General features: G+C 44.0%; 1 protein-coding gene across 3 annotated transcripts in view; it reads left to right on the top strand.

Moving 5' to 3' along the window:
- Positions 1-18,336, top strand: part of RPGRIP1L (RPGRIP1 like) — a 478,852-nt gene that overhangs the window by 244,782 nt on the left and 215,734 nt on the right. For all 3 annotated transcript variants that reach the window (XM_082269857.1, XM_082269856.1, XM_082269855.1), the window contains exons 11-12: positions 1,927-2,033; positions 2,531-2,581. In XM_082269857.1, coding sequence (XP_082125983.1) covers positions 1,927-2,033; positions 2,531-2,581 — 158 coding nt within the window. The remainder of the gene's footprint in view (positions 1-1,926; positions 2,034-2,530; positions 2,582-18,336) is intronic.

Here is an 18,336-nt window from a genome sequence, read left to right as displayed (position 1 = left end):
AATGGCCACATAAGGTTGTGCTTCACCAGTGAAGTACTGTGCAAAATGAAAAAGTCCGATCACTGTGGGACACCCCAGGAGACTAGGAGGGCAGTACGAGCCCGCTCTCCCCCGTCCACGAGGATAAGAGAGTAAGCACATATTAAGGTCCCAGAGTCACACCGCCAGGGTCCTCACCATCATTAGTAGTTACCTTCGCCTCTAACCAAATATTCCAGACCTTCACAAATTTCTGAGGGCAACCTCTGTTAGTATAGGTCACTTTGTATAAAGGAATAAACAAGTTCACCGTGGTCTTCCAAAAGGAAAGGGTGGGCGCATCAGGCCTCCGCCATCTGAGAACCACCAGTTTCCTTGCAAAGAAAAACAGGAGGCCTAGAAGAAGAAGAAGTTGCCACAGAGTGGGCCAGATCATTTACAAGTCCCAGGATGCAGTATTCAAGTTTGAGAGGTACACGGATGGCGGTCACCTGATTCACAAAGTCCAAAACCGCGGTCCAGTACGCTACCAGAGACGGACAGTGCCAGATCATATGCGTATACATGGGGTCAGTAGCACAGCAGCGCAAGCAAGTCACGGGAGTGCCAGGGAAGGCCCTATGCAGTCTAGTCGGAGTTTGGTGAAATCTATGCAGGATTTTGAACTGCACCAGGCGGTCGCTGGTGGCCACCAAATGATGGAAGGGGTAGTCCCAGACATCTTCCCAATCCTCTGTATCCAGTTCTGGAGCCTCCGCTACCCAGAAGGCCTGCAGAGCCTCCAGACCAGTATGTACACTAGGGAGCAAAGTACTGTAAATGGTAGAGAGAGGTTTTTTCAATGTCTCATCCCTGAGGATGGCCTCCAGGTCCGCCAGGGTAAAATCTCTGGGGGAGTCTCCAAACTGCTTGTGAAAAGCATGTCGAAGCTGCAGGTAGCGAAAAAAATGGGAGTTGGGCAAAGAGAATTTAGCCTTCAGTTGATCAAACGTCAGAAGCATCTCTCCCTGACAAATGTGAGATAAGTAGGGGACCCCCCTAGTTGCCCACACAGAGGGATCCGGAATGGAGAAAAACTCTGACAACTCCTGGAAGTATTTCTTGAAAAAAATGTATCAGAAGTCTGCTGGATTCTTCATTTACTTGTTTTTTTTTTTTTTTTTTTTTTTTTTTTTTTATCTTTAAATCTATATAGTGTTAAAAAACTGAAACAAAGTTATGTTTGTTTTTTTTTTTTTTTTTTAAAGCACCAGTGTATTTTCCACTTACTACTCTCAGCTGAGGTTTCCATTGAGAACTGGTCACACTCTCCTGTCATGCATGGGGGGAAACCCGCATCTGATTTGCATCAGTGTGAACCCAGCCTTAAGGATTTGTTTTTGCATGGGTTCTAGTGAAGAAGGACTTAAAACCTTCATGTAAATCTCTACTTTAGTAATTTAAAATTAGGTTCAGCAATGTAAGAGTACAAAGTTTCCACTTCCTTTCCTTGTATGCTACTTTGAACCCAGTGGAGGCAGTGTTAATCACATGTGAGCCCAGAGCATTTCACTTGCACTGCCATCTGCTGCTGCACTACATATGCTTATCAAAATATATTTTAAATGTAGAAGGTATTGTTTCATGTTAGACAGTAAAGAATAGGGCACATTTAAAGAGGGAGAAGGTGATTTAGTCAGTGTATGGTCAGGATAGAGGAGTATTGAATTGTATTATTCTTTCTATTGAGCATGCTATACACCAAATCTTTTACTATATATTGGAAACTTGCTTTGTTCATTCATTCTTCTTGGAGAGAGTTGCATTCTGATTTATTTGTTAGTGAAAAAGCTGACAGAGGAAATAAGAAAATGGGTTCTATGTATATGTGAGAGTAAATCTGTTGTCTACATTGTTTTCCAAGTATAATATTGCCACAAGAATATTAGTGTTGGTTTTTACCCCTAGAGCATGCTGAGAAACTTGATGAAGAAAATAGAAAACTCCAGCTGCGTTGCCTGGAATTGAAGCATCAGCTTGATGAATTTCAGAATAGACTCAAGTTTTTCACAAAGGTGATTTTATTTGTTTGACCCATTTACTTTATTAAACATTAAAGTGGCTACTATATCATTCAAAATATGTACTTTTCAAAATGTGTTTGCAATGCATTGGTTAAAAAGTTTGTAAAGACATAATGCACTTAGATATATGTGTCATCTAAATTTAACAACTTGTTTAGAAAGTTTGAAAAGATGTATAAGAAAGACTACTTTGATTTCCTATTCTAAGCCTGTAAAGTTAAATAATAGAAAACATTTTCTTTATGCATGCTGACAGCCCAGAAACATGTGAAAACAACACAAAGTAATTGGTGAAAATTCAGTATGAAAATAGGAAACAAAACTAAGTTGCATTAAATTTTAATATTAATCTGCCTCAGTCAATGCAGAAGGGAATACTTGTTTTTTTTTTTTCAAGAGATGGGGCATATCTTGTAGCTTTTGTAGCTCGATGTAAATCAGATTTACTTCTGCTCATCTGATTGCCCTTCTTTCTGTTTCCACTTCAGGAAAGTGATGTTGATGTCACTGAACTCAGTGAAGCTCTGATGCTCATAAAGGTAATGTCTCTTTCCTACCTATGTCTTGAATTGACCTGTCAAATATACACTAATGACATGTGTAAAGTCGGTTAGAAAAAAAGAAAATCTCAGTTCCACTAGTCTACACTTACACGTCTTGCATTTTTTAATATTACATCAAAAGTAACTTAGCAGCAAGGCTCACCTCTAGTTCTAGAGCTTCCACCTCACCTAACATATTATAGAACTTTTGAGAAATGTAATATTTAATAACATGGCCTACTTCTTTCCTAGTAGTGTATACATATACAGTGGGGAAAATAATTATTTGATCCCCTGCAGATTTTGTAAGTTTGCCTACTTACAAAGAAATAAAGGTTCTATAATTGTTATCATTGGTGTATTTTTAAATGATAGAGACAGAATATCAAACAAAAATTCAAAAAGAACGCATGATACAATTGTTAAAAATTGAGTTGCAGTTCAGTGAGCAAAATAAGTATTTGATCTCCAAGCACAACACGACTTAGTACTTGGTGGAGAAACCCTTGTTGACAAGCAGAGAGGTAAGAGGTTTCTTGTAGTTTGTTACCAGGTTTGCACACATCTCAGGAGGGATTTTGGTCCACTCTTCTTTACAGATATTCTCTAGTCGGTTTCTTGGCTGTCACCTGTCTGTCGCTTGGCAACTCGAAGTTTCAGCTCCCTCCATAAAATTTCTATAGGATTAAGGTCTGATGACTGGCGAGGCCACTCCATGACCTTAATGTGCTTCTTCTTGAGCAACTCCTTTGTAGCCTTGGTGGTATTTTTTGGTTCATTGTCATGCTAGAAGATCCATCCACGACCCATCTTCAGTGTTCTGGCTAAAGGGAAGAAGGTTCTCGTCCAAGATATTACGATACATGTCCCTTTCTATTGGCCCCTCAATGCGGCAAGCATAATGTTTCAACCTCTTTGCTTGACTGTAGGGATGGTGTTTTTAGGGTCATAGTACCCATTTTGCTTCCTCCAAACAGGGCGAGTCGAGTTAATGCCAAATAGCTCAATTTTAATCTCATCTGACCCAGCACATCACTTTCTCCCAATCCTTCTTTGAATCATTTAGATGTTCATTGTCAAACTTCAGACAGGCCTGTACATGTACTTCCTTGAACAGGGGGACCTTGCGGGCACTGCAAAATTTAAATCCATGGCGGTGTGTTTGTGTTACCAATGGTTTGTTGACTGTGGTCCCAACTGCCTGGAGATCATTCACATGCTCCTTCCATGTAATTATGGGCTGATCCCTCACTTTTCCCATAATCCTCCTTACCCCATGAGGCGAAATCTGGCATGGAGCTCCAGACCGAGGGTGCTTGATGTTTATTTTGTATTTCTTCCATTTTCAAATAATCACTCCAACAGTTGTTTCCTTCTTACCAAGCTTCTTGCTGATGGTCTGGTAGCCCATTCCAGCCTTGTGCAGGTCTACAATCTTGTCCCTGACATCCTTTGACATCTCTTTGGTCTTGCCCATGTTAGTGAGGTATGAATGGAAGAAAGAGATTCTGTGGACCACATGAGCACATAACTGTAGCCAGTCTGTGGAAGCCAGAATTATTGTTGATTGGTAGGGGATCAAAAACGTATTTTACTCACTGGACTGCAACTCGGTTTATAACATTTGTATAGTTTTTTCTGGATTTTTGGTTGATATTCTGTCTCTATCATTTAAAATACACCTATGATAATAAAAACTAAAATATAGACCCTTCATTTCTTTGTCGGCGGGCAAGCTTAGAAAATCTGCAGAGGATCAAATAATTATTTTCCTCATTGTATGTCTAAATGTGTGTCTCATAAAGAAATCCACCAAGCATTCATTGTATTTAAAATATAACCTACAGCCTTGTTTTCATTTTAGAACGGTGAAAACACATATGTTGGTAATTCCTGTGCTAAATTCATGAAGAAGTGTATTCCTTTCCTTCTGTGGCATGGCTCCTCCTCAGCACTTCATAGCTAACCAGTTGATATATTTTTTTTTTTTTAGTGCAGTGGAGTAATTCATGTTCTGCTCCTTTGTGAGCTCTATGTTAATACATCTGGTGTCATAAAAGGGCTGGGTACCAAGAAACAATTTGTGAGGTCATTTTATACTGTAAAACATTTCCATGTTGCAAAAAATGTAGGTAAATTGGTACTTGTTATAAGTACGTATTTTAGCATTAAATAAATAAAAAGTTCTGTGAAAATGTTCATAACATCCAGTAGAAGAATGCGAACATCAAAATTGCATTAATTAATGGAAAAAAATGTTAATCTGTGAATACACCAAATGTATAAAAAAATGAAAATTCATAAATCAAACTTTCCACTGTTAAAAATGCTCTATATATCTCAGTAAAGAGGACCTTTCATTGTCTATTGCTATCACAACAGATGTGATATCAATAAAAGTGATCAAATAAAAAAAATCAAAGATACAGTGAAAAAATAAAAAATAAATAAATACAAAATAAAATAAAAGCGCCCCCAATACATGAAAAGCACACTAAGGCGAATGCAGGCATTGGTTTTGCCTCTGTACATAAGCAGCAATCGCACCACACGTGAGGTTTTACCCCAAACGTCAGATCGAGAGCAAAAGTTCAAGCACCAGGCCTCCTTTGTAAATCTGAAGTTGTAACCTGTAAAGGCTTTTAAAAATGTTGCCTATGGGTAATATAATGTTTGTTGTTTGTCACCATTCCAGGAGTATGCACAATAACTTTTTTTTGAGCATTAAAATGAATTAAAATGTATTTTTTCCAAACAAAATTGCCTTAAAAAAAGTGCTGCATAAATACAGTGTGACATAAAACATTTGCACTATTTACTATGGCATCTGCTTTAAAAAAAATGTAATGTTTGGGGGTTTAAAGTAATTTTCTAGCAAAAAATACTGATTTTTACATGTATCTAACAAGTTTCAGAAAAAAGCCTGGTTTTCAAGTAGTTAAAAAAGTGTGTCAAATGCCATGTTTTGAAGTAAGTTTAAATGAGCTCTAACTCTGTACGTAGGCTTTGGTATGTGAAGGGAGGGGCTGAGGCATAGCTTGATGAGGAGTTCCCTTAATTTCAAATTGGTATTCAGTTTAAAAATTTTAAGTATTCAAGTCCTTAGCTATCCCCCAATTAATCTCTGGAAAAAATATCCTTTGTACTAGAAAGCTTTGTTGTTCCCAACACTTCCTGCTGCATAGTGAGTAGAGCCTAGTATTGGGTTACATAACTACATCATTCATGCTCAGGAGTTGCACCCATCAACATTCATAAATCATAGTTTTTGATTATCTGTTGATAGTCAAATTCTTGTTCCCACTACCTCACATGAATTGATTGGGAGGAGAGTCCATGAACAGTCGTAATTTGTTTATTTACAAAAGGCAGATATTAGGAATTAAAAAGGATATCTGAATCATACAGTACAGGGCACAGACTGAAAATTCATAGGCCCTGACTTATACTGACTTCAGGTGAATGGACAGTGGCAAAGTTTTGCAGGACACACCCCCATGGGCATACAATTTTAAACCTACCCCTCTCTTAGTGACCTCCGTTTTTTGCTTGTGCCTTAAGGTAATGAACCTCTTCTCCCTTACGGAGTAATCATTTGCTTCACTAGTTTATTATTTTACTTTGGAATCTTCAAGCAACTCCTCACTGCCTTCCACTTCAACAGTAGAAGCAGTGCATCCAGATCGGTTCAATTTCTTTTTAACCTTGGGAGCCGTTCCTGTAACCCATGCTCTGGGGATGTCCTATAACAGGGGTGGGGAACCTACGTTTCCATACGGCCCCCGAAGTCATCTGGTCCGGCCCCCCCATGCAGCTGGGTCTGTGTCTTTCAGCTGATCTGTCAGAATGGAGCCGATGCTTCCTGTATAGTTCCTGCCGTTATGACAGTCTGAGTGAGTCACAGGCAGAGTGATATCAAATGCACTCCGCCTGTGACCAATACAGGAAACATCACCTCTTCCTCCAGCGTGGCGCTGCTACACTTCTCCTAACCAGCATTTCCCGCCAGCAGCACACACAGCAGTACCAACCAGAGCCAGCAGTACCAGCCAGAACCAGCAGTACCAGCCAGAGCCAGCAGTACTCACAGCAGTACACACAGCAGTACCAGCCAGAACCAGCAGTACCCACAGCAGAACCAGCAGTACTAGCCAGAGCCAGCAGTACCTACAACAGTACCAGCCAGCAGTACCTACAGCACAGTACCAGCCAGCAGTACTTACAGCAATACATGCCAGCAGTACCAGCCTGAGCCAGCAGTACCCACAGCAGTACCCGCCTGAGCCAGCAGTACCAGCCAGCAGTACCCACAGCACAGTACCAGCCATCAGTACCAGCCTGAGCCAGCAGTACCCACAGCAGTACCTACAGCACAGTAACAGCCTGAGTCAGCAGTACCCACAGCATTACCAGCCAGCAGTACCCACAGCAGTATTAGCCTGAGCCAGCAATACCATCCATCAGTACTTACAGCACAGTACAAGCCAGCAGTGCCAGCCTGAGCCAGCACTACCCACAGCAGTACCAGCCAGCTGTACCCACCAGCAGTACCAGCCAGCTATACCCACCAGCAGTTCTTTTCAAAACTTACCACCACAAAAAAGTTGACTGAGCTCCAGACTGACCGACGCAATCCTGGAAAACCTGTTGCGAGTAGCAACATCATCAATACCAGCTAACATCACACACCTCACCAAAGAGAAGCAGTTGCAGCCATCACATTGGGGTTGAGTTAATTAAATGTTTGACCAAATATAACAGGCTAATTTTTAAGGTGATAATTTTGTACGGCCCTTGAATGGTTTTATAAATACCCAAATGGCCCTTGGCAGAAAAAAGGTTCCCCACCCCTGTCCTATAGTGTTGCTTTGGGCACTGGATCTTGCTTGGACACTCACCTCAACACTTGTGCTTTGCAGATGCCATGGCCTTAGCTCATGCTTATGGAACCCAGACCATGAGGGAGTATGCCCACTGTGATGTGCAAAGTCTGGACTCTGATTAAGGACCAGCGATATGGACAAATTGGGCAGGGTTACACTTTACTGGACTAACTGTAGCCTCTCTTATTACAGGTTTCGTAAATAGTATTCGTTCTATGTTAAAACCCACATACCTCGTGTATTTATATTACATTAAAAAAAAAAAAATAGTGATTGCTTTTTTATTTTTTTTATTTTTTAAAAGCAAAGGAGAGATTTGGGGTCTTTTTGACCCCAGATCTCTCCATAAAGAGGACCTGTCATCCTTATTTCTATTACAAGGAATGTTTAGAAAAAATTTAAAGCGCCCCCCCCCCCCCAACCCTCCACGCTTGCACGCAGAAAGTAAGTCGCACACGAATATGTAAACAGTATTCGCACGATACATGTGAGTATCACCACACATGTTAAAACGAGAGCAATAATTCTAGTGCTAGACCTCCTCTTTAACTCTAAATAGGTAACCTGTAAAGGCATTTAAAGTGTCGCCTATGGAGATTTTCAAGTACCATAGTTTGTCTCCATTCCACGAGCGTGCGCATTTTTAAAGGGCGACATGTTAGGTATCTATTCACTTGGCATAACATCATCTTTTATTAATATTATACAAAAAAACTAGGGTATATATTGTGTTTAGTTTAAACTCATTAAAGTGTATTTTTTTCCAAAAATAAATGTTTTGGCAAAACCACTGCGCAAATATCATAAGAATTAAAAAATTGCAACGATCGCCCCCTAGGGTCTCTGCTAAATGCACAACTGCTACTTTCTACTGATCTGTGTTTGTAACTGCTAAACTCTGAATGCACAGTTTGCAGTTCAAAATTTTGTAACGTGAAAATCAGTAGTTTTTATGGCAGACTTCTCTGCTTTACAAACCACTGAACTCTGAAATTTGTGTTACCAAATACTGTACTCTGCCTTAACAACTATTTACCTCTTCCTTAGAAACTACAACTTCTTGCAAACTACTTGAACGCTCCCTTACAATCCACTGAATTCTGCATTCTGAATTTACTAGTTTGTAAAACACAATTCAGTCGTTTTTGACGTAGAGGTCAGTAGTTGGTAACACAAATTTCAGAGTTCACTTGTTTATTAGTCAGACTTCAGTAGTTTCTAAGGCAGAGTTCTCTGCCTTACAAAATACTGAACTCTGGTACAACGTACTGAACTCTGTACTCTGCATTACAGAATACCGAACTCTGTGGTTAAAAACTACTGGATGGTCTAGCATGGAACGTTTTTTGCAAAGAAAGGCTCCTGTACCCAGCTCTGAATCTAGGCCATCAACTTCATTTTCCACAAGTACCTCAGAAGAGAGGGTAGTGGAGGTCTGCATCAAGACAAGGAAAAGACAGTATGATGACAGATACCTGTCATTGTAAGGTTCTGGCACTCTCAGTGCCTCCTATCACATTTATTCCGGGTGATTTCCATCTACCTAGACAGAAGAAACACATATAGGTGTGTTTCCCTTTAAGGCTGAAGCTGTCATCACCCAGCGCCGGACTAGATGGCTATTTAGGGCGTCAGTTCTCACTCACATGTGTTCGTTCAAACACCAGTACCTGGATACTAATCTTGCTTGAAGCTTCCATGCTTGCAAGCTCTCCTCGCTGACGAACCTCGCTGCGCTGATCCCTGCATCCTGCTACTGGATCATCCGCATCTCCTGAGCGATCCTTCGGCTATCGCTATTAGTGCTAAGTACCCCACAGGGGAAATCTCTATAGACTTGTACTAGGCTTACACTATTTAGCTCTGCATAGCAAGGATTGTCTTTTACATCTGCATAACTAGATTGCTAGCTCTTGAGGCTACTGCTACTATTTCCTGCACTGGGTTGATCTCTCCTGTATGCACCTGCTACTCTGTCATCTGTTATCATACATGATCGCTAACCCTTCCTGCATCCATCTGCACTGTCTCACCTCAAGTGTCTGTCACCTACCACTTCCACTCAAACCTATCCCTAAGACCTTTATCATTGTCTTACCACATGTATATAAAGTCACACTAGGAACCAGCTTAATTACTGTGTGTATTTACTGGCTGAAATAAGACCTTCCATACATGATGAGTCACTGAGGTTGGGATTGGTATCTCAGCATATCTCCTACATGACTACTGACGTGGAACTACTTCTGCAGCTGAAAATCCACACCTTATAAGAAACGCAAGGAGCGTTACAGATTGAACGAACCTAAAAAATGGATTCAGCAGAAGTAGCCACTCAGGTGACACAATTAAAACAGCAGGTATCTGCGTTAATACACGCACTTGCTGAATTGAAAAACGACAATCAGGCTCTGTCGCAGCAGGTAATTAGACTGACACAACTTACCTCTGCACAGTCTCCTGAACCCACGATAAATCCCCCTTTGGTATTTACAGGCGATCGCAAAAAATTTCGCGAATTTAAAAACGCATGTGAGTTACTTTTTTTGCTAAAACCTCGTACCTACCTTACTGATCACATTAAGGTTTGTACTATTATTTCTTACCTATCAGGCGATCCTCGAGCCTGGGCAGATTCTCTTTTTGAAAAAAACGACCAGCTTCTCAACTCCTATGCCTTGTTCCTGGCAGAGCTCACTAGCCTATATGATGACCCCAATAGGCAGAGTACTGCCGATCTTCAGTTAAGATCCTTGAAACAAGGAAAAAGGCCTGTAGAAGACTTTGTCGCAGAATTCAAGAGATGGACCCTTGATTCAGGATGGAATGATGCATCTCTGAAAACCCAATTTAGGCTTGGCCTATCAGAAGCCGTCAAGGACGAGCTCGCCCGAGCAGAGATGCCAAAAACCCTGGATACATTGATACAACTCAGTATCACCATAGATAGAAGACTACGAGAAAGGAAGTCTGAAAAAATGGAAATGCCATTATCCAGTTCTTCTCAGAATTCAGCTATTGACCCCACTCCTAAACCCGCTCCAGGTAACCACAGACCCTGGCTACCTAAGGAAAAAAGGAGACCTAGTAGATATGGTTATCCTGCCTGGTCATGGTCCGAGCCTGCCTCAAACAGTCGACCTTGTCACTCTGACACATCCCATTTGGACCCTGATCCTACAGAGATGGATGAGGAGCCTATGGAGATTGGTGCCATACATGCTAGGTTGTCCTCACAAGAAAAAAGAGATCACAGGAGAATCTGTGGCCTTTGTTTTTATTGTGGTGAAGGGGGACATTTCATTACATTCTGCCCAACCAGACCCCATAGGCCTAAGGCTCTCCCAATGGAGGCCAGGCGAATCCGAAGGCTCTTCCCTGAAAAACAGCCTGGAAATTATCAAGGCTGTTGCCAGCCCTGTCCCCGTTCAATATCAGTGAAGGACACCCAGAAATTAACAAATATTGGAATAGATATTCCTTCAACTCCAGTGAACTTTATACCACGTTCAAAAAACCCTCCTGTACCACCTCCTGAGGATACTCCTATTTTTGCAAGCACATTTCTGGCTTCCGATGAAAATACAGAGATTTTTGCACCTGACTGCGTATGTGCTTCTATGGCACGGTGGTATGTAGGAAGGATCTGAGGATGTTTGAAGAAGCATTGGTTGCTAGGTCTACTAGGATTACTTCGGATGGTTATGCGTCCGATTCTAGTGAGGGGTCCATGTAGCAGACACCCTAACAACAAGTGATCCGATTCTCATCGGTTACCAACCTGATCCGATTTTTATATCGGCAACAAGGGATCCGATTCTCATCGGCTACCAACCTGATCCGATTTTCATATCGGCAACAAGGGATCCGATTCTCAGATCGGTTACCAACCTGATCCGAGTCTCATATCGGCAACCATTTTTTTTTTTTTTTTCCCGATTTTCATATCGGCAACCAGTCTTATCCGATTCTCGCATCGGAGACCAGTCTCATTCTGATTCTCATATCGGCAACAAAAAAAAAAAAAAAAAAGAGAATTTTTTTTTTTTTTCCTTCCGATTTTCGCATCGGCAACCAGTCTCATGTGATTCTTATATCAACAACCAGCCTTAGAGGCCTTCCGGAGCCGGCCTTACGGGGGGGGGGGGTAATGTAAGGTTCTGGCACTCTCAGTGCCTCCTATCACATTTATTCCGGGTGATTTCCATCTACCTAGACAGAAGAAACACATATAGGTGTGTTTCCCTTTAAGGCTGAAGCTGTCATCACCCAGCGCCGGACTAGATGGCTATTTAGGGCGTCAGTTCTCACTCACATGTGTTCGTTCAAACACCAGTACCTGGATACTAATCTTGCTTGAAGCTTCCATGCTTGCAAGCTCTCCTCGCTGACGAACCTCGCTGCGCTGATCCCTGCATCCTGCTACTGGATCATCCGCATCTCCTGAGCGATCCTTCGGCTATCGCTATTAGTGCTAAGTACCCCACAGGGGAAATCTCTATAGACTTGTACTAGGCTTACACTATTTAGCTCTGCATAGCAAGGACTGTCTTTTACATCTGCATAACTAGATTGCTAGCTCTTGAGGCTACTGCTACTATTTCCTGCACTGGGTTGATCTCTCCTGTATGCACCTGCTACTCTGTCATCTGTTATCATACATGATCGCTAACCCTTCCTGCATCCATCTGCACTGTCTCACCTCAAGTGTCTGTCACCTACCACTTCCACTCAAACCTATCCCTAAGACCTTTATCATTGTCTTACCACATGTATATAAAGTCACACTAGGAACCAGCTTAATTACTGTGTGTATTTACTGGCTGAAATAAGACCTTCCATACATGATGAGTCACTGAGGTTGGGATTGGTATCTCAGCATATCTCCTACATGACTACTGACGTGGAACTACTTCTGCAGCTGAAAATCCACACCTTATAAGAAACGCAAGGAGCGTTACAGTCATATGGATTCATCTGTACTGGGGATTCATCATGCCCTCTCCCTATGTGTGTGATATGTGGTATAAAATTATCAAATGAAGCAATGCTTCCAAGCAAACTTTAAAAGACACCTGACAACAAATCATCCATCATTAGCCAGCAAGGGACCAGAATATTTAATTCATTTGAAAAGTCAACACAAACGACAAGAGCAAGTCATGATGAAGAGTACAAAAGTGTCAGAAAAAGCACTGGAGGCTAGCTATTTAGTGGCTGAGATAGTAGCTAAAGTTAAGAAGCCAAACACAGTATTTTTGCTAGAGGATGCAGATGTTGAGGGTAATGAAAAAGACCCAGAGTATTAGAGGAGGCTGCAGAAGAGGTCTCACCACTAGCCTCTCATACTAACAATCCGATGTTAGTACAGCTATCTCCCCTGCTGTTCTGACAGGAGGAATACCCCCCCCCCCTGCCAGAACACTCCAGTTACCGCTCCCAGCCATAGTCCATAGGTAGACCTTTTTCGGTCATGCCCCGTCAACAGAAACCAGTCAAGTGGCCAGCTTTTGTCCGACTGGCTGCAGTATTCACGGGTCGAATGTCGCTCGACATTTGGCCTGTGTGTGCTAAGCCTAAGAGACCTGCTAAGCCTAAAAATATATTCCCCATTCATTAACATATAGAACAGACAATTTATGATAGAGTTAATCCTGAAAAGATTTTCATCCCTCCAAAAATTATTGCTGAAACGAGTTTACTAAAAAATGGTCGTAGGTCTAAGTTCACCTTTTACAAAAAATAATCCGTACACATTTTTTTGCAGGTAAAACAATGTGCATTTTTTTTCTTCTGTGCAGCCTGTAAGGCATTGCTCCCATGATCAGAAGATTGCAGGTGTAAAACCTGGATCCTGCAAACTCTCACTTCACTGTCTGCCCATAATTTGTTACAAAATAAATTGCACCTCAAGGTAACCTAATAGCCGTTAACATGCCAATTAATGTATATTTAGTCTCCAAGGTTCCACCATATCCATAAAAAGAAGGCCACATAGTGTAAAACCATAACCTTCAAATTTTAATAAAATGTGCAAAATATTTACAAGGATATAAAACATTGTCACCTGTAACAATATAAAGCTGGACCCATAGCTCAGATAAGCCAACTCTAGGCTTCGGGATGCGTGATGACGTCATGAACGTTGGCTCCACCCTACTCATTTTGTCACATATGATGCCATATGGGATATGGAAGCCATGTTAGGTGATCACATATTACTTATGGGAAATGACCAAGAGTTCACCAAAACTTAACGGGAACAATTTACAGACCCAAGCCTTAAATTAAAATCTGTTGCAGACGCAACCTCGATTTGAATCCAAACCAGGAATCCATCCTAAAGTTATACAAAATTAAACATAGCGTGACCAAAGTGGAAAAAAAAAAAAAACACAAGTCATCTTATATTTAGTAACAAAGCCGACCACATGGCATGAAAAGTATATAAAAAAGAGAAAAACGGGGAATGGCCGAGACACGACCAGGATGGATGCTTTATCACCTTGCTCCCACACCACAAGGTCCTTTTTTCTGCCTACAGACAGAATCCATCTAAACAAACATGGGGAAACCTGACAGGAGTTCCTCAACACTCCGCTCCCACTCACCCCGTGACTCCAACACGCAGCTTAGTCGCAACATTTCGCAGATATATTTCAAACTCAGCCACACAAAACTGCAGCTTCTCTGGCCTCCGAGTGCACTTAAGCCTGCCCCAACAGACTTCCAATGAAATCTCTCTCCTCTCAGCCTGTGGCGGTTACTTTACAAACCGCTAAGCTTGGGGAACATCCATAAAAGCACAATACACGTTAGGAGGGGAACCCTTGGGGGAATATAAAAAAGTAGAAGGATCTGGGAGTCTTGGTTGATGATAGACTAGGCAACAGCTTGCAATGTCAAGCGGCGGCTACCAAGGCTAGCAGAATATTAGCATGCATAAAGAAAGGGATGTTTTCCAGAGATAAGACTATAATCCTTCCACTTTATAAAACTCTGGTCCGACCGCATCTGGAGTATTCTGTCCAGTTATGGTCGCCAGTCCTCAGAAGGGATGTGTTGGAGCTGGAGAGAGTACAGAGAAGGGCAACTAAACTAATTAGGGGATTGGAGGACCTTGATTATGAAGAGCGTCTCCAATCGCTTGATTTATTCTCCCTGGAGAAGAGACGCCTGAGGGGGGACATGATAGCAATTTTTAAATATCTCAATGGGGATCTCAGCTTAGAAAAAAAGCTGATCAGTCGAAGGAATTGCATGAGGACAAGAGGGCATACAATGCGATTAGAGGAGAAGCGTTTTAACCTCAGGCAACATGGGGGGTTCTTTACTGTTAGGGCTACAAGATTGTGGAATTCTCTACCACAAAAAGTGGTTTCTGTGGGTAGTATGGTGGCTTTCAAAAGACTATTAGACGTACATCTCAAGGATCATAACATTCAGGGGTATGTGAGATGATTACAGCCACACACACCTACACAGGTTGAACTGGATGGACTATTGTCTTTATTCAACCTCACCTACTATGTAACTATGTAACTATACTGTCACAACCAACATTAGGTACACACTTTCCTGCTGCCATCCCAGACTTCTGCCTTGACAAACAGGGGGTAGCCCAGCACCTAGAGGAGGTGGAAGATGTGACAGTTTGCCATGACACCACCATTCATCAGGTTCAATTCACCACAGCATCGTATATTATGCAGTTACAAGAATTACATCACCACCTGGAGGACCCGGACAACCGGGGGGCGCCACCATAAAATGTGTTTCTCTTACGTCCTCCGACAGTCGCCGCCTCTTCATATTCGTCACATATGGGGTATTAGACTTTGCTCCGAAGGAGTAGCTAGGCAACAGAATATGTTAACAATAAAGCTTTAACATATCCCACCCTCAAGGGGTGGTCCCCTCAGTCAATACCCTCCTACTTCCTGCAACCATATCTCAGTTTTAATGTCTAGCTTGTCAGGAGTGGCTGGCTCTCTCTGTGCTGGGACTTTTTGTCCCAGACTCTTTCTTCTTTTTAATTTTATTTGAGTTTTTTCTCTACCTTTACTTAGCTGTTGTTTTTGTCAGCATTAGTTAGTTCTTCAGACGAAGAGGATCATGCGGGCTGGGTCTCGGGCTGATCCCCCTGATCGCAGGTCGTGGGTCAGTGGCTTCCCAGTCTGCCATCGAGCGTTCAGCCAGGTAACGCTCCTGGCACGGTGAACGACCCATCCCTGTTCGGTGCAGGGATGTTTGGTGAGGTGGCTACTTCACCGGACGCTGTGCGGTTTCTTAACCGCCATTGTGTGCGTCTTGAATTGCGACTCTCCCTGCCTCATGTGCAGCGGCTTGTTCGCCTGTGCGGGTTCCCCACGCCATATGAGGTAAGTGTGTCTATGTGGGGACCTGTCTGTCTGGGGGGGGTCTCAGTCTGGGACTGTGTAACCTGCCTTTAAATCACACTGCTTGTCTCCCTATCTCTCGGCTGCATGCTGTGGGCTGCAAGGGGGGGGGGGAGCTGTATGACACTGTGTGTGTCAGGCTGGGCAGTGTGGGAAGCTGTGTGCTGTGGGGCATGTTTTTAATGGCATGTTGGGGCATATACAGCGATCGCTGCGGCGATCTAACATGTATCCATATAATGGGATGAAATTGTGTGTGTTTTTATGCACTGTGGAGCGGCGGTTTCGGCGCCAAACGACGCCATTTTACCGGCGCCCGCTCCGGCCGCATGGTTTACATGCACGGCGGCCATTTTCTTGTAGCCTCCATAGGCTTACATAGAGCGCCCTGGCTGCATCACTTCCTTTTTCCTGGAACACCGGTCGAGGCAGCAGCAGCAGCGGGGTCTCCTCAGGTTTTATCCTTCTATTCCTGTTGTCCGTTGCCTGTATTCAGTCTGTATATTCCCTGTGGGGGTCTCATTGTGCCTGAGTGTGTGCGGTGGGCTGCGCTTACCGCGCTTGCTGAAAGGGGACAGTTAACCCTTGGTTGTCTGGCGTACAGGGGCAATGGATTCTCAGGAGGGCAAGTTTCCCACAGTATTGGTGGAAAGCCAGGGGACCGCTGTTTCCCCCCCAGGGGGGGATTTAGCCACTATTGTGGCTGGCCTTGCTGCCCAGGTGCAAATGCTGGTGGCTGCTCAATCTACTAAACGGCCCAGAGTTACTCTGTCCTCCGATTCTGAGGGTGAAGGTGATGGGGCTGTTCTGGCAGGGACCTCCCTATCGGGGTCCCGCTCCTCTCTTGATCTAGTGGGGTCTGAGGTAGAGGCTGAGGTTGAGGGGGTTGATAATTCTCCCCCTGGCTCGCCTGAAGAGCTTGCAATCATGGATGAGTTGATTGCTTCCATAAGCAGACGCTACGTTTGCAGGACGAAGTGTGTCCCCCCGCTGCCTTGGCGGCTTATGGGACGCAGAGAAAACGCAGGACGCCGCAGGTTTTTCCCTGCAATGCTGATTTTCAGCGCGCGGTAAAGGATCAATGGCGCGATCTGCGCAAACCTTTTGCGGTACCAAGTAAATTCAAGCTGCGTTATCCTTTCTCCCCTGCCACTGATGAACGGTGGTGTGTGCCTCCACCAGTGGATCATGCAATTGCGGTTTTGAACAAAGCCACTGCGATTCCTGCAGAGGGATCCCCTGTTTTCCGTGATGCCACGGATAGGAGACTGGAGTCTCTTGCCCGTCATACTTATTCTGTTACGGGTTCTATGCTTAAAGCTCTAATTGCTTCTCTCATGGCGGCCCAGGCGATCGCAAGTTGGACGCAGATGCTTAGGCGCGTCCTAGTGGCCGATTCGGCCTCGGCGGCGACCCTGGACATGGTGGATCAGATCCACCAGGGTGTCATGTATCTGTGTGATGCGGACCTGGACCTGATTCCGTTGGCTGCACGTGTGCACAGCGTGGCGGTGTTGTCTCGCCGCCTGGTTTGGTTGAAATGTTGGTCGGTTGACCAATCTTCACGTAAAACCTTAGCCAATCTGCCTTATGATGGGTCTCGCCTTTTTGGGGAGTCTCTGGATGTGTTGATTAAGGGGATCACCGGGGGTAAGAGCACTCTCTTGCCCCATTTCCCCAAGGCTAAGGGGGCTTCTGGGAAGAAGCATGCGAATTTTCGGCCCCCTCAGGGGTCCTTTCGTGCCTTTCGGCCGCACTACAAGGGCAAACCGTTCAAGGGCCAGGGCTCTCAGAAGAAACCCTGGTCTGGGAAACAGAAGTCCGGCCAATCCGGACCTGCGGCCCATAACAGTTCGGCCTGAAGGGGCGCCCTCACCCAGTTTTGGGGTGGGGGGACGCTTGCTCGGTTTTCTTCAGCCCTGGTTGGCCCGTGTGCGGGACAGATGGGTTCTGGAAATCGTTCGATCTGGTTACAAGATCGAGTTTCTCTCTCGGCCAGAGAGCAGATTTTTTCCCTCAAATCTACAACTGTCTCCAGAGCGCCTGCGGGATCTGCACCTGGCGGTGCGGGACCTGAGGGCTCAGGGAGTGGTGGTTCCGGTGCCTCATCGGGACAGATTTCGGGGGTTTTATTCCAATCTGTTCACCGTGCCCAGAAAGGAGGGCAAGGTTCGTCCAATTCTGGACTTGAAAGCTCTGAACCGCTCTGTGCGGGTTCGCAAGTTCCGCATGGAATCCCTGCGCTCGGTGGTGGCTGCCCTGGTTCCGGGGGAATTCATGGCCTCCATCGATTTGAAGGATGCGTATCTTCACATCCCCATATTCGAGGGTCATCAGAGATACCTTCGATTTGCCATTGCGGAGGATCACTACCAGTTCGTGGCGTTGCCCTTTGGGCTCGCCTCGGCTCCGCGGGTCTTCACCAAGGTGCTTGCACCGGTTCTGGCATTATTGAGAGCCCAGGGCATTT

Source organism: Pelophylax lessonae, assembly GCF_965119305.1.
Source record: "Pelophylax lessonae genome assembly, chromosome: 10".
Classification (NCBI taxonomy): Eukaryota; Metazoa; Chordata; class Amphibia; order Anura; family Ranidae; genus Pelophylax; species Pelophylax lessonae.
Note: the sequence above shows the minus strand (reverse complement) of the source record. Positions and strands in the feature narration are given on the sequence as shown.